We start from the raw sequence: 27,353 nt of genomic DNA, 5'->3' as shown, positions 1-27,353 counted from the left end.
ATGATCAAAAGTTCAGCACCAGCTTTTATATTATTAGTTACCTTTAAGCCTTGCAATTTCTCTAAGAATATATTGGGATGAGTATAAAGTTATAGGGCAGAAGTGGGTGGGAACATGTGCGCAAACGGTAGTGCATAATTATTAGAATATCAAATATTAAATATTATTTATTATTTATTATTAAAATATATTAAAATTATTAATATTAAAGAATAATTATATTTTAATAATAATATTGAGTATTAAACATATTATATTAATATAAAAAATACTTAAAATAAACTATTTATTATTCTTTATATTAATATTTTAAAATATTTAAAATAGTAGTATTATTCTTAAAATATTATTTTATTAATATTAAAATAGTAATGTTTACTATTAAAATATTTATATTTTATATTAAAAGTATCTATTATTAAATCATAAAAAATATTTATATTTATATTTATATTTATTATTAAAATAGTAATATTAATACCATAATAAAAAAATATAAAATTATATATTTTAAACTAAAAAATAATAAGAAACTATAAAACTATTCATATTAAAAAATTATAATTATATTATTTAACATTAATTATTAAAATAATAAAATATAATTATATATGATATTATTTATTATTAAAATATTAAAAATATTTATGTTTAATAGTATCAAAAATTAAAATATTTAAAATTAAAATATCAAAAGACTTTTAATACTAATATTTTAATATTTTAATTAAAATTAAATAAAATATTTTTATTAATATAATAATATTTCAAATCGAATCAAATTAAATTCGAATTTAAAATATTATGTTCAAAGTAGAGCTATGAAAATATTTAAAATTAAAATATTAAAAGACTTTTAATATTAATATTTTAATTTTAAGTAAAATTAAATAAAAATATTATTTATTAATATAATAATTTTTAAGTCGAATCAAATAAAGTTTGAGTTTAAAAAATTATATACAAAATCTGACTTGAATAAAATTATGCTAAAACACATTGATAAATAGTTCTACTCATATATAATTTTTTCTTGAAAATTATCTTCCTTTTTCAAAAAAAAAATTACCTAATTTTTCGTTGACCAATAAATTATTTTTCATTAATCAATTAATTTTTTTTATCAAACAAACATTTAAAAATATAAAACTTATCTTTCCAATATTATTTTTTGTAAAACAAATGTAGTCTAATATTTGGATGGAGTGTAAGTTGAAGGTAAACAATTGCAAGCGAAGGCAATGGTAAGTGAATATGAGAAAGATCCAGTCTACAATTTCAAACCCCTTGTGCTACACGAGAATGATTGATCATGCTCCTTCAATTAATGAATATTGATGATAGCACACCCCCTTGCTCATTCCCTAGTCAGTTAGTCTCCACAACCACAACACACAGTCAGTGTTTTTCAACCCAATAATCATCACTATCAATCTACATTCCAAAATTGTTTTTTTCATTTTAATTTGCATATCTTTGTGTCTCAATTTAAACATTATTATTATTATTATTATTTCTCTTTTCTTTTTAATTTTTTTCTTTCTTTTTTTTTGGTTATTTTATTGATGGTGTTATGTTTCTTTTTTATTTTTTTTGCAACAACCACAACTAAAACCTTTTCTACTCTCTAACAAAAATTTCATTCTTTTGTTTCTTGAAAGAATTAAATCCTCAAAAGCCAAAGCCAAAGCCATGTCAAGTCTATATAATCCCAACTTCTCCCCAACAAGAATTGCTTCTCACAGATTAAAAGCACCCTAGATGTTGACAGGTACACTTCCACTTCTCAAGCCAAAAATATGACTTAATATCCATCTTTTCAACCATATTAATAATAACAATGAAAAAAAAAAAAAGCTTCACTGTTGCTTGTGTTCCTTTATTTTGATTTTATTCCTTTTGGGGTTTAACAATTTTTTATCTATGTAGGATTTTGTGTTCTTTTTCTTTTTCTTTAGTAAGTACTTGTCGAAACTGTTGGCAGAGTATCAAAAGCTTGGACCTTTCATGCAAGTCCTTTCAATATGTAGTCGATTGTTAAATCAAGGTTACTTTTTTACTTTCTCACTCTTCGATCTAGTTTTTTTTTTTTTTTTTAATTACCTCTATTAGATCAGTTTGATTTAATGTAGTGATGAGATGTTCATTTGTGTTTCCTTTTCTGAACCTATCCTCTTTGATTGTTATGGGCTTGGCTTGATCATTTACCTAACCCAATGTTTGTTAGTTAGCTATGTGTTCTAATGCTGAAACATGACAACTCTCATCAAACCATTGTGTTCGAATAGTGACTCAACACTGGAATTAGTTGTTTGCAATATTATTACTTAGTGATTATTGTTGTTTTAATTAAATAGGCTTAAAATATCATCATTTTTAGCTGGCATACGTTCTTAAGTATTGAAAATTCCAATCCTCAAAGCTACCTGAGTTATGGTGTGATTTTTTTTCCCTTTTTGATTCAAGTGCTATGTTTTGGCCAATGTTCTATTCATACTTTACAACCTTTATTATACACTACAGTTATTTTATTTCATTATATTTTCATTTTGGATGCTATTATCTTTTCATGCATTGATATTTTTTCAAAACTTCATTCGTTTATCATATAAAATAGTCTTCATATGCAGAGATATTTCGGGTCTCAGGAATGATGTCAAACCAAGGATTTGGTGACTTTGACCAGATAAGGCATAAAAGCCCTAGTCCCATGGTCTCTTCAAACCTTATGTCAAATGTTTCTGGGACAGAATTAGGCGGCTAGAATAGTTTTTTTTTTAGAGGTAACTATATTTAGAATTTCATTTTTATGTCTTTATTGAGAATATAAATATATATATATATGTATATATAGAATTAACATTTTTATTGTTTGTTTCCTTTATATGCAAAATATTTGTGTCATGCTTGCCTATAAGTTGATAATTTGGGTAACTAAGATTGAGATGTTGCTTATACTTTTAATTTTTTGACATGCACTTTAAGTTAATTTCTGGTAAACACCATTATAATTTGAGTGTTTAAAACATTGCAAAGGAGAATCATAATATGTTGAAGTCTTATTATCCTTTGGCATTATAAGGATCTCAAACAAACTATTAAGTTTAAAGTAGTTTCTTTTGCTTTATTAGTATGACCAATAAGCTTTAAAATTAGTTCATACAGTTTTATTTATGCTTTCAAATTATAGACCATTTCAAAAGGGATTATGATTTTAGTTTCCTGCTACTTTCATTCATACTTTATTTGGCACATTATAGGTATAGTTCCTCTATTCAAGAATACATGACAAAATGCTTGCTTAAGTGACCTATTTCAATATCAATTGCTGAATGCATAGTCATATCTGAATGAACATATATGTTATTGTGAATACTACATGATTGTTCTAAAACTGTGACTTTCAATTTTGGATACTAAGTTCATTTCATTGAATAAGAAGAAAGAATATGGCCAAATTGTCACAAAATGAAAGCATTCCTGCCAAATGGTGAATATTTAAATTTCATATTAATCGTCTTTGCCTCTGGTTGTTGACTTGAACACGATTGTTTAATCTCTTATATTTTACTTAATGATAGATCCTCTTAAGTAACATGGATGAGAACCGAGTTTATTTCTTATCCAAAATGCTATAATTGCCAAATCACACTTTTTAATGTGCTTGGAATGCAGAAGACTCTACTAATATAATGGCCTTATTTTGGTTCGTTTCTAGTAGCTAAGATGTATTCAACTTTTGTTCCTTAATTTTTGTTTCTATGCCCATAAATTGGTTAACATTCTAAATCTATTTTGCAACATTTTAGAACTTGTTCGTTAATAAAGCATTGGGAAAGTATTCTTTTGGAAAGTGGATTGAGTTGGAGTGCACAAAGGTTAATTCAAGCTAAAACTTGATTTCACATGCTTGCTTTCTGTTGTCTGGATTGAGCCTTCTGATCTTTTTTATGCTACTGTTGCTTTTTGTATTTTGACAGAGACTAAGTGGACTTCCGGAATGACAATGGACTGGAAAGGTGAACTAGCAAGTCCTAGTTCATACACTGTGAAGAGGATTTTGCGTCTTGAAATTCCCGTTAGTACGTATCCAAATGTGAGCTTTATATGAAAAATGCTAGTGCATTAGATTAAAATTTTATTAATTATACTCAGATTTCAAGAATGAAACAATTTTTTATGAGTATTGATGTTAGACTTTACTTTTCTTTGATGTTGGTTCAATTTTGTTGGACTATTTCTAGGCTCTACAGGCAATTCATTAAAGCGGGTAGAAGCTACTACTGGCTGCCATGTATACATTAGAGGCAAAGGATCAATAAAAGATCCCGACAAGGTAAAGCTATAAAAGTTAATAGCTACTGTTAATGTTGTGTTGTTTGTAAAGGTTTGGTATCGCTAGTTTCTGCTAGATATCTCAATTGTGATTCAGGTGAAACTGGTAGGAAGATGTGATGAATTTCTGGATTGCTGCACCCAAGACGGCTTTCCCTCCCTCCCTCTCTCCTTTTTTCTCCTTATCCTTTTCTTTTGACGTAAATTGAATCATTTTAGATGTTAATTTCCTTCGTTTTGCATCTGAATGAAGAGAAGCTTAGTGGCAGACTTAGCTATGAGCACCTAAATGATCCACTCCACATCTTAATTAAGGCTGATTTACCTGCTAATATTGTTGATATAATGTTTAGGCAGGCACAAGAAATCATAAAGGAATTACTCAAACCTGTGGCATGTATTGCAATCTTGTTCTTCTTTGCTAAGAAGTTTATTAGCCATAGGATGCTCTCATATATGCTTTACATCTCGAAACTCCATAATTTTTCATGAAATCACCTGTTTTTTAATGTCGAGAATTGATGGTTGAGATGTTGAAGAGTAATTACAAATAGAAAAAGCTCACAAAAAAGACAACTAACAAGAATTTGAATAATGACAGAATATGATTATTTGATTAAAGAGATAGAAGTTCACTACCAAGATTAAACATTAAGAGATACAGAAACATCACCTTAAGAATTTTAATTAAAGATATAGAACTATAGAAGTTCACCAATCTAAAAAATCCACTTAAGAAATACAGAACTTGAAAACAATTTAAAGTTTGCTTAATGATGAAACAAACTCTATTACGCTTTTTACAAAGAATAACAAAAAATAAATAGGTTAGGAATATCTCTCCAAGCATGAGATAGAATTTCAGAGATTTGATTGCTAAATTGATGGAATTGCTTTCAATCTTGTCTTATTGAAATGATGACTCAAATAATAAGATTTGCATGTGAATACAATAGTCCGTAGTGTGAACATAATTATCTGCCCATTTACACCTGTAAATCACATGATAATATGCAGAATATTTGGTGTCTAGGTTCATTCATGAATCTAATCATAATTCTTATCCATCTTCATGCTTTCCTTTTTTAGCTAGTGTGAACACAAACTCTTTTTTCCAATCCATCTTATTTTTGCATTTGTTTAGTGGATTTGGACCAAGGATAGACCTATCTTATTTTTGAATAACTCTTCTTTAATCTTAACCCAAGTTGTAAGATGTGTTACACTCTGGTGTCACTTTTGCTTGTGTAAGCTTTTTCCTTTGTGAAAGACTTTGGCATCCTCACAGTTGTGCGGCAGGACAAGTTTCCTTCCATTATGTTTTCCTTTTATTAACTTTGCAGGCATCATGGTGTTAAACTGTTAATGTTAATAAATATTTTCATCTTGTATTTGCTGAACTTCATATTCTCATATATAGGATGAGTCACAAGATTTTATCAAAAGGCAGCAGTTGCGTGAGCTGGCAATGCTAAATTTCAATTTCAGAGAGGAGAGTCCTGGTCCAAGCGGAAGTGTTTCTCCTTTTAATTCCAGCGGAATGAAACGTCCCAAAACAGGATGCTGAGAGTTGAACCTTAAATCATCTAAAATTGTTTTCTGCACTGCCCCAGAATTTCTTAGCCAAGTATAACTTCTGATACATATCATTTCAGCATAGCTTGAAAAGGCTAACAGTTATTGCTGGTGAAGTTTTGTGCTGGCCTTTTCATTATTAAATTATTAAAGAAAAAAAAAATGAAAAAAAAAAATTATATAGTTGGCCCCCCGAGTTTAGGTTTGGTGAGGTCAGTTTTCCTGTAAACTCAATACATTCATTGGATTTATTCTTCCTGTGTTAGTAGCTATAAGGAGTGTGCAACCTATATATATATATATATACATATATATATATATATATATTTCGGTGTTGCAAGCATTACGTCGGGTGAGGTCGGATGGAGTTTTGTAGGTGGTGTCATCTTTGTTGTTTCTTTCCTTTGTAGTTTATACGAAGCATAGAAATGTAAGTTGGGTCGATAATTCTTTTTCCTCGTCTACAGTACTCTCTTCAGTCACTCATAATAATTTAGTCAAAATGTTAGCTGAGAGATTATTATGATTTATGGCCCCATGCACTGGAACTTGAACCCTTATTTTAATGGCTTGAATTTTGTATCTTTAAAGCTTCAATGGAAAAAAGTTGTTCGAGATTATTAAGTTGCCATCTGTTGCTTTTCAGCCTCTGCACGAATGTAGCATATTTAAAAATAAGGAATTAAATAAATAACAAAACGAACAAAAGTGAAACTTCTTTTGGATACAGCATTTGTTTTTACTTGGCTTTTGCTAGACTGAGGTGGGTGATTCAGGATTTTTACAATTGACCAAGGTGTGCAAGTCCAACTAACATGGCTCACCTCAACTCAAAAAGTTGTCCGGTGGCTATGTGCTGCTCATCTCTCTGGATTGATAGTCTGTGTTATGTTTACGGGTGGGAAGATATGATGGCAGATGAGGCATGTGTGCCAAGCATGGCTATTTTTCGCATTACGATTTAAGTCTTATCTCCCGATATGAGCTGCAGTTAAAAAGGATTATTATTTATTATTAAGAGCTGTCAGCAAATATTTATATTAGTAATTCAATAGGTGCTACTTTAATTAATATAAATACTTCTATCAATTACGAATAGTGCAAAAAGGATGTAAAAAATTTATACTACTTTTATTTTAATAAAATAAAGAATTAAAATCAACATTACTTGAATTATTAGCATCATAAAGATGGCGAAAAAGCCCATAATAATAATAGTGATACATGTAAAAGAAAGGGGATGAGATGGACTTTATCAAATGTATTTTTGGGGAACAGAGAAAGTGGAAGGGAGAGCAAAAGGGTAAATACTTCATCCAACCAGCCGGATTTGAACGCGGGACTAGGGATAACCTACTACACCCTACTCCTTAACTATGTTCGGATCTATTACAACAATATTGGTTAGGTTAAGCATTGGAGAAATGAATAGTTGGATCTCGAAAGGTGCTTTTGGTTGGTGGGCTTAATCTACAGTCTTGGGTTTTGCCAATGTTTTGGGCGGAAGGGCCTTAGGGTTTTGGTATGGAAGTTCAATTCAACTCCTCTCTTCTCACTTCCCATAAATTCACCGTTCTTTTCTTCTTTTTCCTACTCTTCACCTAACCATTTCCCTCTCCATCTGCATCTCTTCTGGTACATTTCTCCCGTTTGCGCTTTTTTTTTTTTTTCATCATCTAATAGACTACCTCACGTATTCTGCTTTGCTCTGCTCTTTTCACTTCATTAAAAAGGTTATTTTGTTTTCACCAAATAAAAAAAAGCTGATTCTTTTTTTTTTTTCAAACATAAAAATTAACGATTTTGCCTGAATTAAATCTGCTGTGACTAATGGATCTCTTCATTTGTCTTTATTTTTATGTAATATATTTAGCTTACAGTTGTATTGATAAATAATAAAATTTTCTAAAAAGAAAGAATCTTTGCAGGTTTAGATTAAATCTGTGTATACTTGAGTTTGAGGAATCAAATCAGTGGATCGATCAGATGGCAGCCATGGCTCGGTATCGTTTCTCAATGCTGACGAGGCAATTCCCCAACACGAGTGAGAGCCGCCGTCTCAAATCACAATCAGCAGATGTTGTTTCATTCTCTCTAAACCAACCAATCCGCTTTCAGCACACCAAGATTTCCATTTCCAAACTTCATATTTCATGCGCTGGAGGAGGCGATGGAAACAACGGGGTTGGTCGCAGCGGTGGAGGTGGAGGAGATGATGATTCCAACTCCAACTCCAACTCCAAGGATAATTCATGGCAGGGTTTTGGCATTCTGGGTCTTTTCCTAAGCGGATGGAGAGACAGGGTTGCAGCAGATCCCCAGTTCCTATTCAAGGTTTTAATGGAGGAGTTGGTGGGAGTAACTGCCTGTGTTCTTGGTGACATGGCTTCTCGTCCTAATTTTGGTCTTAATGAGCTTGACTTCGTTTTCTCTACTCTTATTGTCGGATCCATTTTGAATTTTACTCTTATGTACCTCTTAGCACCGACAGCCTCAGCTTCCTCTTCAAGTCTCCCTGCTATATTGGCAAGTTGTCCACAAAGTCACATGTTTGAACCAGGTGCTTATACATTGGTGAACCGTTTTGGGACTTTCGTCTTCAAAGGGGCTGTGTTTGCTGCTGTGGGATTTGCTGCCGGCCTTGTTGGAACTGCAATCTCAAATGGGTTGATCAAGATGAGGAAGAAAATGGATCCCAGTTTTGAAACACCCAACAAACCTCCACCAACCTTGTTGAATGCCCTCACCTGGGCTACTCACATGGGTTTTAGCAGCAATTTGAGGTACCAAACCTTGAATGGGATTGAGTTTCTGTTGGCCAAGGGAGTTCCCCCCTTGGTATTTAAGTCATCAGTGGTGGTTTTGAGATGCTTAAATAACGTACTTGGAGGAATGTCATTTGTAATATTGGCAAGGATGACAGGGTCACAGAGTGTTGAAGAGAAGCCAGCGATGGTGGAGGTTGGATCTGTTGCGGATAAGGAGAAGTTGGTGGATGGTGACAATTTGGAGGCCGATCAGTCGACTTTTAATTGATTTTCACTCTTTCTTTTTTCTTCCGCATTTTCTCCGCCTCTGTCTATAACTTGGATGTAGTATGTGATCATAATACGTGTAATAAGATCCAAGATGTATCAGAGCTTGATGCCATAGTCCATGCGTTGGTTGAGATCGCCCCAACACACTGTTTTTCAGTTGCATTTCTCAACTTGTTATTTTCAAAATTTCAAAAAAGCTGCTTTACCTCAATGAGATTACGGGTGATCATCTCGTTGATTTTTGTAGAAGTCTTCGAACCACCTCAACTGTGTTGGAATTGGAAATGACAAATAATGCAACAGTGGCGCCTGGTACTGGACAGATTTTTTACTGTCGATACAAACAGCCATCGCATTGCTCATGGAGCGGTCATGAGGTTGTTTGGCTCTAGGGGTGGCCTTGAAAGAGCACAGTTTGATCATTCAACTCTGTTTTCTTCCTTCGATGGTATCGTAGTAAGTCGATTCGAGTAAGATTAACTAACTATTCAAAGTTTTATCTATTAGTAAATCTTTAAAAAAAAAAAATCACTGTTTAAAGTAAACTTTTTTATTCACCAAGACGAGATTCTATGAACAATCTGACACGTAATCTGTCTCAATTTAAATATTCTTAAAATCTTATCAAAATTAAGTTCTCATGTGAAATAAAACTCCAAGGGAAGCCCAACGAGGACGATCAAACCCAATCTCCCCTATCCGTTAAAATTGTGTAGAAAGATGAAAACTAATTTACAACAAAAAACCTCATCTTCTCATGTTTAACTCTAAATCCTACTGAGGCCTAACATTAAATCTTTTTCTTTCGAGGTTTTATTCCACAAATCAACCAGTAAACAGAGCCATACTCAAGTATTAGTTAAAGCACCACGGTGCTTGAGCACATTCATCTTATCTGACAGCCTCTGGAGCAGAATTGCAGTAAGGTGTGTGCAAGCAAACTAACTTGATGCATGTTAAACAGAGTGGCAAAACCAACTCCAACTGCAAGCCCACACTGCTTTTCTGCATATCCAACCTTACTGCTCTTTGAACTATTCAAACAAAGCAAGGAAATAATCCTCCACAGGCCAAAACCATCACATGGTCCAGACCACTGTAGTTAATTCCTGTCAAAATTGATCCGATTGCAGATATTGGGCCAACAAAGCCAATAAGATCAGCTGCTGCAAGAGAGCCATGCCAACTGTCAGTAGCTCCAAAGATGCAGCTGGCCACTGCCGCACAACGAGGAAGCCCATGAAGGGAGACAGGAAGGACCATGTGCCTGCCAAGTCCATATGCTTTTGGTGCAGCCACTCCTAGTGCAACCGCCTCAGCCAGTGCATGAAAAGCCACTGCTCCACATGCCAAAAATGACTGAAGCGTGAGAACGCTCACCGGAAATCCAGTTACTGATGGTAGGATATTGGAAGAAGCTCTTTTATTATTACACACAATTTTCAAAATACTAGAGCTTGAAACATGGACAAATGCATTGCCTAAGGTAAGTAGCAACATAAGTGGTAAGAATCCCATCTTTGAACACACGAGTAGTTGTAATGGTCACCAGGCACCAAGGATGAAGCCGATGCCAGATGTAGCACCCATGAGAAGGGCATGCTTAAGGCGGAAAGCAAGAACAAATGCAACAAGAACAAGGCCAACCAACAAAGGTCCAAGACCAAAAAGTAATGAAACAAAGAAGCCAGAAGCATCCTCAGAACTGGAAATTTGAAACAATATAATTTAGTTAATGAGAAGAGACAAAATGAAATCACAACAAAGCAGCAAAGAGTAGGAGCAGTATTGAAAAAGGAAAGCAGATGCCAGATTGTATCAGGGACGGCAACAAGCACACATATCAAGCCTGATACAAGCTACATCAGGCACAATCCGTCTGAATCAACTTACGTGGTCATATCATGCACAGAAAGCTATGACCAGAGTTCTAGGAAATGGAATATATACGCAAATAGACAAAAAGGTATAATATCGTTACAACAAAATTTGAAATAATTTTTAACATACAAAAGTTATAACTCCAGCAACATGTAGGATAGAGCATAGCAAAGAAACCCAAAGTTGTTGCATTTACTCACTTGTAGTCATGACTGAAGTTCTGGAACATAGTGCTTAGTGCTTCCATGAATGCTACTGAAAGTGTAGCTGCTGATGCCGCTCGAGTTGGCCAAGCTTCCCATTGGAAAAAAAAAAGAGGGGGGGGGGGGGGGGGAGGGAAGGGAAGACATAATGTCTCCAGAGCAGAAGAAATCTTAGAAAAATAAAACACGGTCAAACATGATTAATCTCTTTACAATTTGCTGTTCAAATAAAGTTGTTTTAGCCTTTTAGTCTTTGCGCAAGAAAGAAACTGAAGAGGATGGCAATAGTGGTTATCCATTAGCATAGATTGAGAAGTTCTTTAGATTATGAAGCAACCTAGATTTGGAAATTTCCAATGAAGGTGTTCTTGATAGGATGCAAAGCAGAATAGAACAAAAGATATTGAAAGATTTATTGCAGAAGAAAATCTGTATTCTTGAATATTCAAAAATGTATTTTAAATGCAACTAGTGCAGTCCCCTTAAATGCATCAGGGAGAACCTCAGCTACGACCATCCAGATCATACATTCAACAGCAAAACCAGTACAAAAGGGCAGGAATTTATTAAATGCATCAGCACATATAAAAGAAGGAACTACTACACATATCAAGCCTGATACAAGCTACATCAGGCACAATCCGTCTGAATCAACTTACGTGGTTATATCATTCACAGAAAGCTATGACCAAAGTTCTAGAAAATGGAATATATACGCAAACAGACAAAAAGCTATAATATTGTTAAAACAAAATTTGAAATAATTTTTAACATACAAAAGTTATAACTCCAGCAAAATGTAGGATAGAGCATAGCAAAGAAACCCAAACTTGTTGCATGCAGTCATGACTGAGTTCTGGGACATAGTGCTTAGTGCTTCCATGAATGCTACTGAAAGTGTCGCTGCTGATGCCGCTCGAGTTGGCCAAGCTTACTATTGTAAAAAAAAAAAAAGAGGAGGGGGGGGGGAGGGAAGACATAATGTCTCCAGAGCAGAAGAAATCTTAAAAAGATAAAACATGGTCAAACAAGATTAATCTCTTACAATTTACTGTTCAAATAAAGTTGTTTTAGCCTTTTAGGCTATGCGCAAGAAAGAAACTGAAGAGGATGGCAATAGTGGTTATCCATTGGCATAGATTGAGAAGTTCTTTAGATTATGAAGCAACCTAGATTTGAAAATTTCCAATGAAGGTGTTCTTCATAGGATGCAAAGCAGAATAGAACAAAAGATATTGAAAGATTTATTGCAGAAGAAAATCCGTATTCTTGAATATTCAAAAATGTATTTTAAATGCAATAAGCGCAGTCACCTTAAATGCATCAGGGAGAACCTCAGCTACGACCATCCAGATCATACATCCAATGGCACAACCAGTACAAAAAGAGCAGGGATTTATTAAATGCATCAGCACATATAAAAGAAGGAACTACTACACACATCAAGCCTGATACAAGCTACATCAGGCACAATCCGTCTGAATCAACTTATGTGGTTATATCATGCACAGAAAGCTATGACCAGAGTTCTAGAAAATGGAATATATACGCAAACAGACAAAAAGGTATAATATTGTTAAAACAAAATTTGAAATAATTTTTAACGTACAAAAGTTATAACTCCAGCAAAATGTAGGATAGAGCATAGCAAAGGAACCCAAAGTTGTTGCATTTACTCACTTGTAGTCATGACTGAAGTTCTGGAACATAGTGCTTAGTGCTTCCATCAATGCTACTGAAAGTGTCGCTGCTGATGCCGCTCGAGTTGGCGAAGCTTCCTGTTGTAAAAAAAAAAATGATGGGGAGGGAGGGAAGACATAATGCCTCCAAAGCAGAAGAAATCTTAAAAAAATAAAACATGGTCAAACAAGATTAATCTCTTACAATTTACTGTTCAAATAAAGTTGTTTTAGCTTTTGAGGCTTTGCGCAAGAAAGAAACTGAAGAGGATGGCAATAGTGGTTATCCATTAGCATATATTGAGAAGTTCTTTAGATTATGAAGCAACCTAGATTTGGAAATTTCCAATGAAGGTGCTCTTGATAGGATGCAAAGCAGAATAGAACAAAAGATATTGAAAGATTTATTGCAGAAGAAAATCCGTATTCTTGAATATTCAAAAATGTATGTTAAATGCAATAAGCGCAGTCACCTTAAATGCATCAGGGAGAACCTCAGCTACGACCATCCAGATCATACATCCAATGGCAAAACCAGTACAAAAAGGGCAGGGATTTATTAAATGCATCAGCACATATAAAAGAAGGAACTACTACACATATCAAGCCCAATACAAGCTACATCAGGCACAATCCGTCTGAATCAACTTAGTTGGTTATATCATGCACAGAAAGCTATGACCAGAGTTCTAGAAAATGGAATATATACGCAAACAGATAAAAAGGTATAATATTGTTAAAACAAAATTTGAAATAATTTTTAACATACAAAAGTTATAACTCCAGCAAAATGTAGGACAGAGCATAGCAAAGAAACCCAAAGTTGTTGCATTTACTCACTTGTAGTCATGACTGAAGTTCTGGAACATAGTGCTTAGTGCTTCCATGAATGCTACTGAAAGTGTCGCTGCTGATGCCGCTTGAGTTGGCGAAGCTTCCTGTTGTTAAAAAAAAAAGAGGGGGAGGGAGGGAAGACATAATGCCTCCAGAGCAGAAGAAATCTTAAAAGAATAAAACATGGTCAAACAAGATTGATCTCTTACAATTTGCTGTTCAAATAAAGTTGTTTTAGCTTTTGAGGCTTTGCACAAGAAAGAAACTGAAGAGGATGGCAATAGTGGTTATCCATTAGCATAGATTGAGAAGTTCTTTAGATTATGAAGCAACCTAGATTTGAAAATTTCCAATGAAGGTGTTCTTGATAGGATGCAAAGCAGAATAGAACAAAAGATATTGAAAGATTTATTGCAGAGGAAAATCCGTATTCTTGAATGTTCAAAAATGTATTTTAAGCGCAATAAGCGCAGTCACCTTAAATGCATCAGGGAGAACCTCAGCTACGACCATCCAGATCATACATCCAACGGCAAAACCAGTACAAAAGGGCAGGAATTTACAAATGCATCAGCACATATAAAAGAAGGAATTACTACAATGGGCTGCCAGAAAATTAAAGACGGATTGCCAAAAAATTGGATTGCAGCTTTCCTAGGAGGATTGTTTTGAATAGAACTAGTGTCGTAGCCAAGAGAATGGGAAGCAAGGAGTCAGAATTCGGTTGGGATTCTGTGAGTGAGGGAGCAGAGGCAGAATCGAACTAAGAAGATTCGGTATAATGAAAATCGAACTCAAAAGCACTTACCAATCCAGTCCAGCTGACATTTTTTGAGAAATCCTCCTAGAAAGAGGGACTTGGCAGAGGTAGACTCGCCATCTGGCTCACCTGCAAAAATGAATTTCAATTGAAAAAGGCTCTTCCCACACGGGGTGGGCTAGCTAAGCCGGAAAGAGTTCAAGTTCGATCCTTTGCCATGGATGGAAAAAAATCCGGATATAGATAGTGTTCAGTGAGTAATAGCTGTTGTCGTTGAGGGATTCTCTTTGAACGAATCCGATTTGTCGGGCTTTCTCATTGCCTTCAACTTCCTTGAAAGGAAATAGGCTTCGTCGTACCGCACCGCAGTCGACCTTTGGTTTGGATGTTTGTCCCATCCACCTTTTAACTCTCGTTTCGTATACGTAACTCGTTCCCTTCTTCTCGATTGCTGCTCTGGAGGGTACTCTGGAGCAACGTTTGAACGTGTTCGGCCTTGTTCACCCTTTCCGCATTGTATCCCAGTCTTTCCTTGAGTAGACAACACAAAGAAGGTAGTCATTCCCTCACGAGGGAATGTCCCACACCAAATCAAGTCGTAAGCGACAACACGCCCAATCATAGCCAACTAGTTTGTTTCTACCAAGCCCACAAGCGCTTGAGTCTTCAACCAAGACTCGTTTTTCACTTGCCAATTGCATCACCAACTGAAAATGGCTTATCAAACTCAGGCAATTTCAGCACCGGCTCAATCACCATCGCCATCTTCAAACCGTCAAAAGCCTTTTGACAAGCGTTCAGACTAGTTCTAACCCCGATCCTTCTTCAGCGGATCGAACTTACTTACTCCCGCTCCTACCGGATCCAAGAGGATCGATGCCCGATTCCCCGACCCACTAATCCTTCCGACTCGGTAGGGATTGCAATCTCGAGAGAGGGAGCACGAATTGACCTTCAACAATAGGTAGAGGGGTGGGCTACGATGGATAGAGTGAACCCATCCTTATTCCGCACTCCCTCTCACCGGCTTTGAACAACTATAAATCATGAATACGAGCCTGGATAATTTACCACAAGGGCTCAGGCTAATTGGACTTAATAGTTTGCATTCACAAAGCATGCTATTCCAGAAAGCAACGCCTCCATGAATAATAAGCTTCAATGCAAAGAAGCTCAATTCAGTCGGGACGTGTCTACTCTAAACGAATAACGTCCAGAATTTCTTTCCGACAGGATCTTGTTCCAAGCAGATTGAACCGAAAAAAGAGGAATATATTTACTAGTTATATCATCTGCAATCCAGACGTACTTCGAACCAATCATAGACTTTATTAAGATAGGTAAATTAAGAGAATCCCCCTAGAACCGTATATGAGAATTTCATTCCGTACAGCTCAAACAAAAACAATAAACAACCATTTGAGGAAACTAAATTTACGTAGAAATTATAGCCAAAAAAGAAAAAAAAAGTTTAATTGATTTACCATCTCATAATCTAAAGGTTAATATTAGATTTTTAGAAATTATATCCAAATAAGGAAAAAAGTTTAATTGATTTACCATCTCATAATCTGAAGGTTAATATTTGATTTTTATTCTTTGTTTTGCCAATTTCAACAGATAACACCAGGATGCAGTCATTTACTATTTTAATATCAATCAAGCATGCACCTGACAGTTTGTAAGATGGTTTGGAATTACCCAGAAAAAGAAGGTAGTTCTTCACTCATCATTTGTTGACAATGGATCCTTCATTGAAAATATTTACCTGGTCTTTAATTTTAACTAACTTGTCTACTTCACCATTGCGTTTTTTACTTTTCCTTTTCAACCTAATCTTGGAAGTTCTAAGTTAGAACTGTTTCCTTTGATGCAGACAGATATGCTCAAAGCCTGATTAACAGCATTATATAATTAGATACCTGCGGTAAGGATGTAATTACACTCCATAGCATTACATTATGCGGAGAAACACCCCTTGATGCAAGTGTCAAGGGCTAAGACTCAACCTTCAAGCTCGTGCGGCTCTAGGATCTGAGCATGCACTCATTTAACGTCCCAAATCAGTCTACATACCATGGTTTACACTCTTGTAAAGTATTATTCGCTTTGACCTCTTTGGGATCACGATTTTATCTTACAAAAAGTATTTCTCAATGAAAAGGTGGTGTGAATTCTTATATCTTAAGACCAACTCTAGTACTCAATTGATGTGAGATTTATGACTACTCTCTAGGACTATGACATCTTTTCCCACTTCAGTAAAGGCCTACTGTCCTCGGTGGTACATCGCTAGTACCACTAAAGCTGGCTTTGATATCATTTGTCGCTCGTGCAGCTCTAGAACTCGGGCATGCACTCATTTGACATCCCAGATCAACCTACCTATTACGATTTACACCTTTATGAGGAGGTATTGTCCACTCTGGCCTCACAATTTTTTCCCGTAAAAAATACCTCAAAAGGAAAACGTGGTGTGAACCCTTATATCCTAAGACCAACTCTAGTACTCAATTGATGTGAGATTCACGATTTCTCCTTAGGATCGTGACACAAGCACCATGCTCATAGCCAATCCTTTGGTATGTTATGCACAGCTATGGCCAAAGTTACCAAAAGGCCTTAAGTAAAGCCTTTTGAGCCAGCAAAGGAAACTCCAATGGTAAAGCCCTCTCCAAATGAATGGAGGGTCATAATTCCAACGACAGGAACAACTTTAGTAGCATATGCTCCTTTTATACCCAGCATACTCACTTCCCCACATTGTTCAAGAAACTGAAACCCAGAACGATGGGAAAATTTTTAAGATGTTAAAATCTCCTACAAGTAAAAAGAAACCACAAGATTACAAATTAAAAGGAGAGCATTGTGTATCGCATGCAACATTAGCAGTCTTAAAGTCTCATCAAAAGCATTAATGATCTTATCTATGATAGGCGTTGAAAAAGTGAAAACCTTCTTTTTTTTTTTCATTTGCAAGGTCTAAAATAGAAACTTAATCTGCATATATGTATATTTACTCTATGCATTGAAGTGGGACAAGAATAGTGGCCCTTAATCAGAGCCTAGTATATCGTAATTCTACAAAAGCAGTAGATCAAACCTAATAACTGAAAAGAAAGATGGTGATCACCTTCTTACAAAGCAAGGTAAAAATGCCACTTGCTAAAATCTCAATCACAACCTAAATTCCAGCACCATGTTCTTGCCCTTCTTGTATGAGATCAAAACTTGCAGCCAACATGACACCAGTAGCCATTCCATTACATATGCCAGCCCATTGAGGATCGAGCTCCACAAAGAAAAATGGAACTGCACCTAAACCAGTTGCTGCAACCATTACTAATGTAAAAACTACAACGGTGGACACAGAAACTTTATTGTAATACTTCCAATCACCCATTGCATTGTCATTGTCCTCAAAACTTATGACCTTCTCTGTACCAGTGCAATATATAAACAGCTAGTAGCAATATTCAACAAAATAAAATATCAACTTCTCAAATTTTTTGTTTTCCCTTATTTCTTTTAGAACCAAGAATTTGACTTTCTTGAGTGCCAATTACATCCTTAACAACCTTTTTCTTGCCCTTGCTTATCTCAACTGCTATCACTTTCTCACTTCTCAATCTAGGCTGATGAATAACATTTATCAAGTTATAATAGGTAATATTTAAGAAAATAAAATAAAAAATATGCATTGTCTGACAAAGAATTACTCTTATTTAAGATTTATCTCCCTCTTTCTAAGTTTGTATATAATTCATAATCTTGTAAGACTTTTGTCTTGCTTTTAATGGTAGCTCTAACAGTGTGCTTATCATTGTGACTTTAAATTTTAATTTAAGTAAAAATAATATAATACACATAATTATAAAAATAACTAATTTGACTCGATTTTCAATTAATTTTAAAAAGTTAATAATTTAGTAGTTATTTAAAACTCGAAATGATTGAATATAACAAAAATTTGAATTGACATATAATGCAATCAGAATTCAATATGTCTTATTCATCTTTTGTAATAATTTAAAAGTTCTTTATTTAAGTTTTTTTTTTCCCTTTCATCTTCAATGTATTATTTTTATTGTCTTTATGGTTAAATTAATTAATTGATCTTAAGAGTATTTGTAAGGTGAAATTACAATTATAAGGAATTGAGCATACTTCTTTTATTTGGTTTTATGATAATTTGAATCCAACTTTTAAACAAAGAAAAGCATACACTCATTATTGTGTCAAATTTGCTCATATACATAAGTGAATAATTGAGTACACTACAAATAAAAATAGATGATAAAACTTGACTGAATCTAATTGGTTGATGATCTTAAGTAACTTAGTACTATAAAAAAAATAAAAAATCAAAATAATTGAAATATTAAATACACAATTAAATAAAGATTTAGCAAATGAATTTTGCTAATTAATGCCCTGGAAATCTTTTTTAAGTTTAGTTTTTATTTTACAATAATTTTTAAGTTTAGTTAAATTATAATTTATAACAATATTGTTATATTTTTGATAAATTTCAATTTTTTTGAACAAATATTGCATAATATGGGAACTTTAAAAATTTTTATACAAGAATTGATATTCTTCAATTGGTATAAATAGGAAAATAAAAAAGTATATAATGTTTCTCTTAATAAAAGAGTTTCATATTAATCTTTAAAAAATTTGAAATCAATATATTTGTATATTTTTCATTAAAACATCATATAGCACTAACCCTTTTTGTGATATGAAGAAGATAAAGTTATGTATAATCATTCAATTTTTCATCTAATTTTTTTACTTAAAATAATTTTCTATTAGTATTTCCCTAATTGAATGTAATTATACGTATTACCGGTTGAAAATTTAATTTTTTTATTTGAAAATTTTTATTATGCACAAGTTTTTATTATACAACAATATTAAAATACATAATTTTGAAAATTAAAATGAAATAAAATAAAATTTTAACATTGTACTTAATCATTTTTTTTTAAGAAAATTCCAATTCTCAAAATAACAAACTTGTTATGTAATACTTTTATAATCTACAATGATTTTATTTTCAGTATTAACAATATAAGTTTTGATGAATGATTATAATTTTGGAATAAAACACATTAAAAAGATAATTGCAATGAAGTTTATCACACCTTGAAAAAATTCACATAAAATAATTAATTTTACTTTACTTAATAGTTTTCTACATAGAATAATTCTTGTTAGGTTGTCCAATCACTAGATGAGCAATTTAATAAAATTAAGAAAGATTAAATAATTTTGAGATATAATTTAGTAATATATATATGCACATTAAGATAAAAGTTGAAAGAAAAGTAAATTAATTATTATTTCATTCAAGGTAAATAATGCTTATGGCAACTTGGCATGACTTAAATCTTGAGCTACTACTAGCTCACCACCTCTTGAATCATTTAATTCTATAATTGAAAAGTCCAATTAAAGTGTTCAATAAATCAAATAATGTTAATTGTTGGTGGAGGTTGTGCAATTAATTTGCATTTGATTTGAAATTAGTTTTTGTTCATGAGAATAATAATTATAAAATTCTAAAGAAAAAAAGAAATTAATTATAGAAAACCAGACTAAATTGTAAATATGATATGCTAAAGAATTATTTTAAGGGATTAAAAAGATTTAATTGTATTATTAATAATCATATGATCAACTCATAAAACATATAAATGCTAAAACCATTAACATACATATATAATTAATAAATCTATGAAAACAAAAAATTGAAAGGCAAAAATTAAAAAAAAAACAAATATGTTTCAATAACTGAATTATAATTACCTTTAATAAATTTATTTATCACATAATCTACATATACAATTATTTGTACAATAACTAAATAAACAAATTTTATGTAATTATTTTATTTATATGCACATTATATTTTGATCTCTTTCTATTTACATTTTTATTTGATTGAAAAATCATTCTAATTTACAAAAAGGTCTAACAATAAAAAAAGTTATTTAAATAAAAATTTATAAAAAATTAATAATAGTATTTTACTCAATTACTTTTAACATTTTTGAAATTAAAATTTTACTAAAAGTATTTTAGTTAATTATTTTTGGTATTTTTTAGCCTAATTATAAATAAATTTAATAATAAAAAAGAAAATTTATTTAAATTAAAATTTATCAAAAAATTACTAAAACTTTTTTAGTCAATCATTTTTAACATTTTCGAAATTAGAATTTTAAAATTTTAAATAGTTTAATTTCATATAAATTTTATTTTTAATTTTAGTTGAGTTAAATTAAACTTAAATTAATTAATAAAAATTATATATTTAAAAATAAATTTATTAATTTAAGAATTCATAAATATATTTAGATCGATTACTTTTAATACTTTTAAATTCACCCTTTTATATATATATATATATAAAAATCCTTACATTTAATTTTAGATAACTTAAATTTGTGTTAAGATCCTCTAAAAGAAAAAAAAATTGCACGAACACATAAGTGTTAGAGTATAAATGCGTGCTTCTATATGGTTATATAAAGCTACTAATTGAATTGGTACTTCGAATTACTCAGAAGCCGAATTAGCTAAAAAAATTATTAAGAAATTATGTAAAGTTACAAAGTAATCTATCAAATGCTCATTTTTACAAGAAAATATACACATTTTCATTTTCATTATTAGTTACAAATGTGATGAATTCTTTCGTAGTTAAGGAGCCAATGGAATGAAGTTGGACGGCCCATTTTATAACGGTTGGGCTAAAAGCTTGAACTGTTTGATCCTTTTGTATGTGTGCACGCGCGTGGTTTTATGGAAGGAAAACTGTATAGTCGTAAGAAGGGCATAAAGGTGAAGAAGATTGGGACATAAAGATGGGTAAAGGGAAGGAGTGAAAGCAGAGAGAGTTGAAAGAATGGAGTGGATATGGTTGGAAGCAGCACTTACCCTCGGAATCATAGCAGGAATGCTCTGCGTTATGGGCAATGCTCAGTACTACATCCACAAACCTTATGATGGCCGGGCCCGTTTTCCTTTTCCTTTTACCTTTTTTTTTTTTTTGGGGGGGGGGGGGTAATATTTTTTGAAATTAAGATCGATTTCTTGGATTGCTTCTTTGGTTTTGACTGAAATTATACGATGAAACAGCCCAAGCACATCGGAAACGATATGTGGGACGTTGCCATGGAAAGAAGGGATAAAAAGCTCTTGGAAAACCTTTCTTTCTCTTCCTCTAACTGATCTCTTTTTAATACTTGTACTTTTTTCTTTTTTCTTTGAAATTTCTCCTTTCTATTGATGTTTTGGCTTAATCTTTATTCCTTTCGGGACAGATGCACCCGCAGATTTTCCGTTCCTATGATCAGATGTCAACTTATTAGGGTTTTCAGTTAAATTTCTATTTTTTACTGACTGGGGATTTTTATTGCTATTCTTCTCTTTTTTATTTTTGTTTTGGTTTTAGTTGCATGATTCATTTAATCTCCATATTTTCGATTTGTTTCTGCATTCTTCTTGGCAATCAAACAAAGCTTATCAATTTTCCAACGTTAAACATATATTAATATTCTTTATCCAAAAAAATATATTCTTTTCCGTCAAAATGTATTAGCCAAGTGACTAAAAGGTACATAGATAATTACAAAGGTAAAGAAACTGTAAATTAGTCTCCAATGGTCTTCGGAGTGAGGTATAAAATATACATATGAATAGAATCAAAGTGACAGTAAAAATAGTAATGATAACACAAACTTATTTACATTAATAAGCAATAACGAAATTGCATAACAAAGCATAAATTCTTTTAGATCAGTCAAGAATATTCCAATTTTAAACGTTATAATTCATGTTGCATCTATTAATTGTTTACTGCCAAGTTTAACAACTATACAAGTGATTTTGATTTGTATGTCCATTTCAAATGTGCTGAAGTGGTGGTTTTATGTCAAGGGCTGACTATTGAATATATTTGTAGGAAATCTTACCGTCCACCCACGAGGCCAGCCTTTGTTTTGAAATGTTACTACTTCATTTATGTTTATATGTCTTATGTGAATGTGACATACAATGCGCTTCCTACTTGTAGGAGATGCTTCTGGTTGCTGCAGATTTGGTTACCACTCCATATATACTAATTGGATTGACTCTTGTATTTTTTTCCTTTTTTTATATAATTTTTTAATGATAGTTTATATGGCAAATTTTAACAAGAATATGTAAGCATGCATAAGAGAAGACTACAAGCAAGTCTCTGCTTCAGAAGATTAGTTATGGTGTTGGATTTGTCTTAGTTACTTTGCACATCATACAAAAGGAAGGGAATTAGTATTGCCACAATTCTACGCATCTTGGGCAATTCTTCATGTGTCACGTGTGTTTGGTTGTGTGTGCATGCTCCTAGACAAGTTTCTAGCGGCATGTTTCCCAAGAGTAACATACATCCTGCCTTGTGTGCATGGTTCTGCACACTTTCATTTCTTTGATTCTGACATAGTAGCCCATGATATTTGGTGCTAAACGCAGGAAACTTGGCCAATGGAGTGAGGGAGAAAAAATAAAATTGCCCTATATTATTCTGTCTTGCTGAAGAAGACTCCGGAGCAGCTGGACTATTGTTCTTTTGTTTTCTTTGTAATATGAATTTGCATTAACTTCTAAAATCTTGCACTTTTTCTGCAATACTTGCTAATGTTTGCATTTCTCAAATGGTGGTGTTTTGGAGATTTGTTGTTTTGAAATTCCTTGTGACCTTTCATTTGTCTAATGTGTCTGAATCACTGAGGGCTTCCGAATTTAAAAATGAGGTGAATCTTTAATTTTATTTGAGTTTGAGTAGGGTTTGAGTTTACTTCGCGGAGAAAGATTTCTTAATTTTTTATGAGCATTTTGCTCGCTGTTCTCATCTCAAGTAGTGAGATTAGACCCGGCAGCTGGGGGACCGGCATTGATTCTTTGTCGCATAAATCAATTGGCAATAATATTTAAGCCATTCATCCCCAACTTTATCACCAGCAATGCTCATATGGGACCCTAAAAATTCTAGATAGACGGTATCAAAGGGCTTAATGAGCCATGCAAAGCTTTACCTCCATGCATTTGAAATGAACACAGCATGATCATTATTCTAACGATAGAACTATCCAAAATATTCGAAAGATAATTTAGCTAGCAACATTAGCTTGTTTCTTCTCTTTATTGCTTCCACTAGCTGCATCCCCTCCTTTTATCATTCTAGAAAGTATATCTGCTTGCTTTGTATTCCCCTCCTGGTTAAGGCTGTTGGTTAAATCCTCAAGGCTACTCCAGTTAGTGATCCCTCCATTCTCCAATATTTTACACAATATTGAACATGCATCGAGAGTCTTTCCAGCAGCTAAGAGAGCATCCAACACCTTCTCGTAACTCGAAAAGTTTATGTTAACAGTCTCTCTCTAAACCAAAATCTAACAACTTGAGGGCAGCAATAGTCTTTCCTTTCTCAGAAAGAATAGAGAGAAGGCTACCTAAATTGGGTGCACAGCCATTTTGCATGAGTAGCTCAATTCGTCCAAGGGCTTCTTCAACGTGACCTCTTATTAGGAGAGCTTCCAAAATCTTAACAGCCAAGTCCATATGCTCCGTCACTCCCTTCTCCACCACGCTCTTCATAACTCTGCTTGCAGTCTGAATCCTTGCATCTTCAAACAAACTCTCCATGACTGACTTGAATATACCAGACTCGGGAAGATGTCCATCCTCAATCATACAGTCCAATGCTGTTTTAGCATCAGCGGCTTCACCTTCCTTGAGTAACTTTCAATAAGCAAGTTGTAAGCATCTGCATCTTTGGGCACCCCTCTCCTACCCATGATCTTTAGAATTTCAAAAGCGAAACCAGGATTTCCTTCTTTTGCATGCTCTTGGATCAAATTATTAAATGCAGTAGGATCCAGAACACCCTTCATCAATTACCGGAAAAAGATTTCTGCTTTTCCTGTCTGACTGTGGTGGCGCTGACACTGAATCATTGGATTATAAACACTAGCTTCCATGTCCAAAGAATATTCTGGCCTAAAGATAATTTCCTTCTCAACTAGCTTATCCAGCAACTTGATTGCCCGATCAAACTCGTTCGCCTTGCAAAAGTGCTCAGTCAAGATGCCACAATGACCAGCCTCTGTTGAGACACTCAATCGAATCATTGCCTTGAGCACATCACTAGCTGCATTCAAATTGCCAGCTTTGCACTGACTATTTAACAGTTTAATGGAAATTAAATTATCCTTTGGTGCAATATGCCTCTCCACCATCTCCTTCAAAATAGTGTTAGCCTCGGTCATTTTGCGCGCATCACACAGCCCTGGCAACAAAGTTGAATATGTAGTTGCATTAGGCTTAATACCAAAGGACTTCATCTTTTCAAACAATCTCAATCCATCGTCAACTTGCTCCATCGCAACATATCCCTTTATCATGGTAGTGTAGCTGATCACTGTAGGTACTAAGTTGATTCCCTTCATCTCTACGAACAACTTCTCTGCCTCCACCATTTTGTTGAACCGACAATATCCGTTAATCATTGTATTATAAGTCACGACATCAGGTGAAATGCCCCCAGTCTTCATATCCTCATAAAACCGATCAGCCGTGTCAAGTTGAGTGATAAAAAGAAACCCCAAAGCATGATGTTTAGGTTTGACGAGTGGGCTCTATCCCTTCACTCAACATCTTATTGAAATACCTTTTGGCCATCATATGTCGACCACGTCGCAGTATAACCTTAAAGAAAGCATCATAAGACTTGATAGTCCTGTCCACACCCAATTTCTTCATTTTCTGGAACATTTTTACAGCCCCTTGAACTAATCCGGCTTTCCCATAACTATCAATCAAGACTACAAAGAAATCCTCGTCCCATTCAACGCCCTTTTGGGGCATGTCTAGAAGTATGCATCTGGCATGATTGAGCTTGGAAGCTCGACCCAAAATCTGAATGATCTTCATGTGGGCTTCACGGTCATGGCGAATCAATCCAGCCCGCTCCACCCACCGGAAGAACTGGAGGCCCTGCACCGCGTTCTTAGCATCATGAAGTACATTATCAACTAATGAATGATCGAATTCGGGGACTAAAGCACGGATGGAGTTCTGTAAGCGGGTCGTCCAAGCCCGTTTCTCCATCATTCTACAAACAATATCCTCTACTTTATCAGGGCTTCGTGTCTTACCACGTGGGGCTCACTGGTTGTTGTTGAGCACTTTTTCTTCTCGCTGAGGTGGCTCATTGTTTAACTCTTCGGAAGCTGTGGTTGGATCTAGGCTTGATGCGAAGAAATGCAAAGGGTTTGAGATTCTGGGATAACTGCCAGGTTTCAATTGGTATGGCTTAGAAAGGGGGATGAAAGCCATTCAAAGTTGAAGACGTGGAGATCCAATTCCTAACCCAGCCAGGGAGCGGGGAAGAGGAGAGTGGAGAAATGTTGTTAGTGTTTAAGGGAGGTTGGGGTTGGGTCCATATCCGTAGATCTTATCAGGCTCAAAAGAAACCATTTGGATGCGGGTTTGGGATTTTTAGTACTTACCTTGTTGCTTTTTCTTTTTATAAATATTTTTATTCAAGCAATAATAACTAATAAGTAAGGGGTTTTATTAATCTATATGTATAAAAAAAAAGGGGTTAGCAATTTACAAATTTAGTTTTGGATTTGAGTGTAAGCTCAATATAATTTGAAATGAACAAAACCTAAAATTTGAAAACAAACTTTTATGGTGTTTGCACTAAAATGCCACTTTTAATAATTTTTTATTAAAAATAAGTAATTGATTTTCATTTAAATTTAACTCAAAAAGATTAATAATAACAGTATATAAATTTACAATGGATAAATCCCAAACATGAAAATTTTGGGTAAATGTCACGTTTCTCCTTAAACCTTCTTGGAAAAGTCATCAATTGAATTACAAAACAGAATAATTTTATTTTTGTATTTGTTCTCATAAACCTTGGTAAATTTAAAACGTAGTTTCAAGGAATCTTCTCTTCTCAATAATTTCTGCACTCGGCATGCCCTGGAAAATATTTTAGTTTATTGGCCCAAAATAACACAGCAAAATGGAATTGTTGGAAGATATGAATGATCAGAGAGAATCCGATGAGATGATATTCATTTCCCTCCTAACTGTCTGAAGACCTGTGGAAGAAAGTTTGGTAAGGGTAGCAGTCCTTATGGTTTTACCTGTGCCGTGCTTAACTTTTTTTTTTTTTTTCATTTTTTATTTTTCCACATTTTAACTTTGGTGGGAAAGGCATTAAACAGGCTCACAGGCACAGCTTCTACTAACAAGGAAACAAAGCAATGAAGTTTCTCTGGTCCACCTTCTAATAAAGTCATAGCATAAAAGATTCTTGGGCCATTTAATCGAAGTTTATATATTAAATAAAACATAAATGAAAAAAAAAGGGAATCATATAGCAGAAAGGGACTCACATGATGAATGTTTTCGTGTTAGCTTTAAGATCTACAAAATTAGCCCCATATTAAAAGTCTAATTAATTAATTAATTATGATTATTATGTTATGTATTTATTAGCCCCATGCTGTTAAAGCTTACACCTTCCTCTCTACCCCTGCGAGTCCATAAGTAGGACTACCCAATTAGCACTTGAAAGATGGAAACTTTTTCTTATTTGGCTGCTCCACAATGAAGATTGGCCTAGCTTGGGAACTTGGCTAGGCTGCTATGCTATCTATTGCTTATTATTCTAATTCTATATTATTGAGTGGCTACTGTCTGTTTGTCTAGTACATTTTTGACGAGTAACTATTTTGAATTACCTCACCCTTAAGGATATTCTAGGCTGCAGAATTCTTTTTCACCAATAAGTATTAATATTTAATTATGGCGTGACTGGACTAAAGTTTCTATTTGATTTCAAACTATTTCTTCAGTTATTATTCTCTTATTTTAAATTTATTACTTCATTACATCCAATATCAGAGTTAGAACTTTATATTTTAAAAGATCAACTACTTATTTAAACAATTGTAAAGGAGGCCTTCCAATGGAT

General features: G+C 33.6%; 2 protein-coding genes and 3 pseudogenes across 4 annotated transcripts; 3 read left to right on the top strand and 2 right to left on the bottom strand.

Moving 5' to 3' along the window:
• Positions 1–1,692: 1,692 nt before the first annotated feature.
• Positions 1,693–5,970, top strand: LOC111279867 (KH domain-containing protein At2g38610-like; annotated as a pseudogene).
• A 1,532-nt stretch (positions 5,971–7,502) lies between these two features.
• On the top strand, positions 7,503–9,159 carry LOC111279205 (protein RETICULATA-RELATED 3, chloroplastic-like). 3 transcript variants are annotated; one of them, XM_022866139.2, is made up of 2 exons: positions 7,503–7,545; positions 7,839–9,159. In XM_022866139.2, exon 2 carries the CDS (start codon positions 7,897–7,899, stop codon positions 8,944–8,946), a length of 1,050 nt encoding a protein of 349 aa, XP_022721874.2. In that variant the 5' UTR covers positions 7,503–7,545; positions 7,839–7,896; the 3' UTR covers positions 8,947–9,159. The 3 variants fall into 3 exon arrangements, with proteins under 3 accessions (XP_022721874.2, XP_022721875.2, XP_089612294.1); XM_022866140.2 differs by having other exon boundaries at positions 7,828–9,159; XM_089756168.1 differs by having other exon boundaries at positions 7,824–9,159.
• A 450-nt stretch (positions 9,160–9,609) lies between these two features.
• On the bottom strand, positions 9,610–18,536 carry LOC111279373 (putative zinc transporter At3g08650; annotated as a pseudogene).
• A 2,487-nt stretch (positions 18,537–21,023) lies between these two features.
• On the top strand, positions 21,024–21,715 carry LOC111280092 (NADH dehydrogenase [ubiquinone] 1 alpha subcomplex subunit 1-like). The gene is made up of 2 exons (XM_022867255.2): positions 21,024–21,329; positions 21,455–21,715. The coding sequence occupies exons 1-2, from the start codon at positions 21,222–21,224 to the stop codon at positions 21,545–21,547; spliced, it is 201 nt and encodes a 66-aa protein (XP_022722990.1). The 5' UTR covers positions 21,024–21,221; the 3' UTR covers positions 21,548–21,715.
• Positions 21,716–21,866: 151 nt separating this feature from the next.
• Positions 21,867–25,919, bottom strand: LOC111279930 (large ribosomal subunit protein mL102 (rPPR5) pseudogene; annotated as a pseudogene).
• Between the last annotated feature and the right edge of the window lie 1,434 nt (positions 25,920–27,353).

Source organism: Durio zibethinus, chromosome 27 (genome assembly GCF_047325235.1).
Source record: "Durio zibethinus cultivar Kanyao isolate XHJ-2024 chromosome 27, ASM4732523v1, whole genome shotgun sequence".
NCBI classification, from domain to species: domain Eukaryota; kingdom Viridiplantae; phylum Streptophyta; class Magnoliopsida; order Malvales; family Malvaceae; genus Durio; species Durio zibethinus.
The sequence above is the reverse complement of the archived record's forward strand: the minus strand, read 5'-3'. Positions and strand labels throughout refer to the sequence as shown.

Bases quoted from the DNA above. Each gene is read 5' to 3' on its own strand.
- LOC111280092 (XM_022867255.2), top strand. From the start codon at position 21,222: ATGGAGTGGATATGGTTGGAAGCAGCACTTACCCTCGGAATCATAGCA. The intron at 21,330-21,454 runs GCCCGTTTTCCT...ACGATGAAACAG, and splicing joins ACAAACCTTATGATGGCCGG to CCCAAGCACATCGGAAACGA.
- LOC111279205 (XM_022866139.2), top strand. From the start codon at position 7,897: ATGGCAGCCATGGCTCGGTATCGTTTCTCAATGCTGACGAGGCAATTC.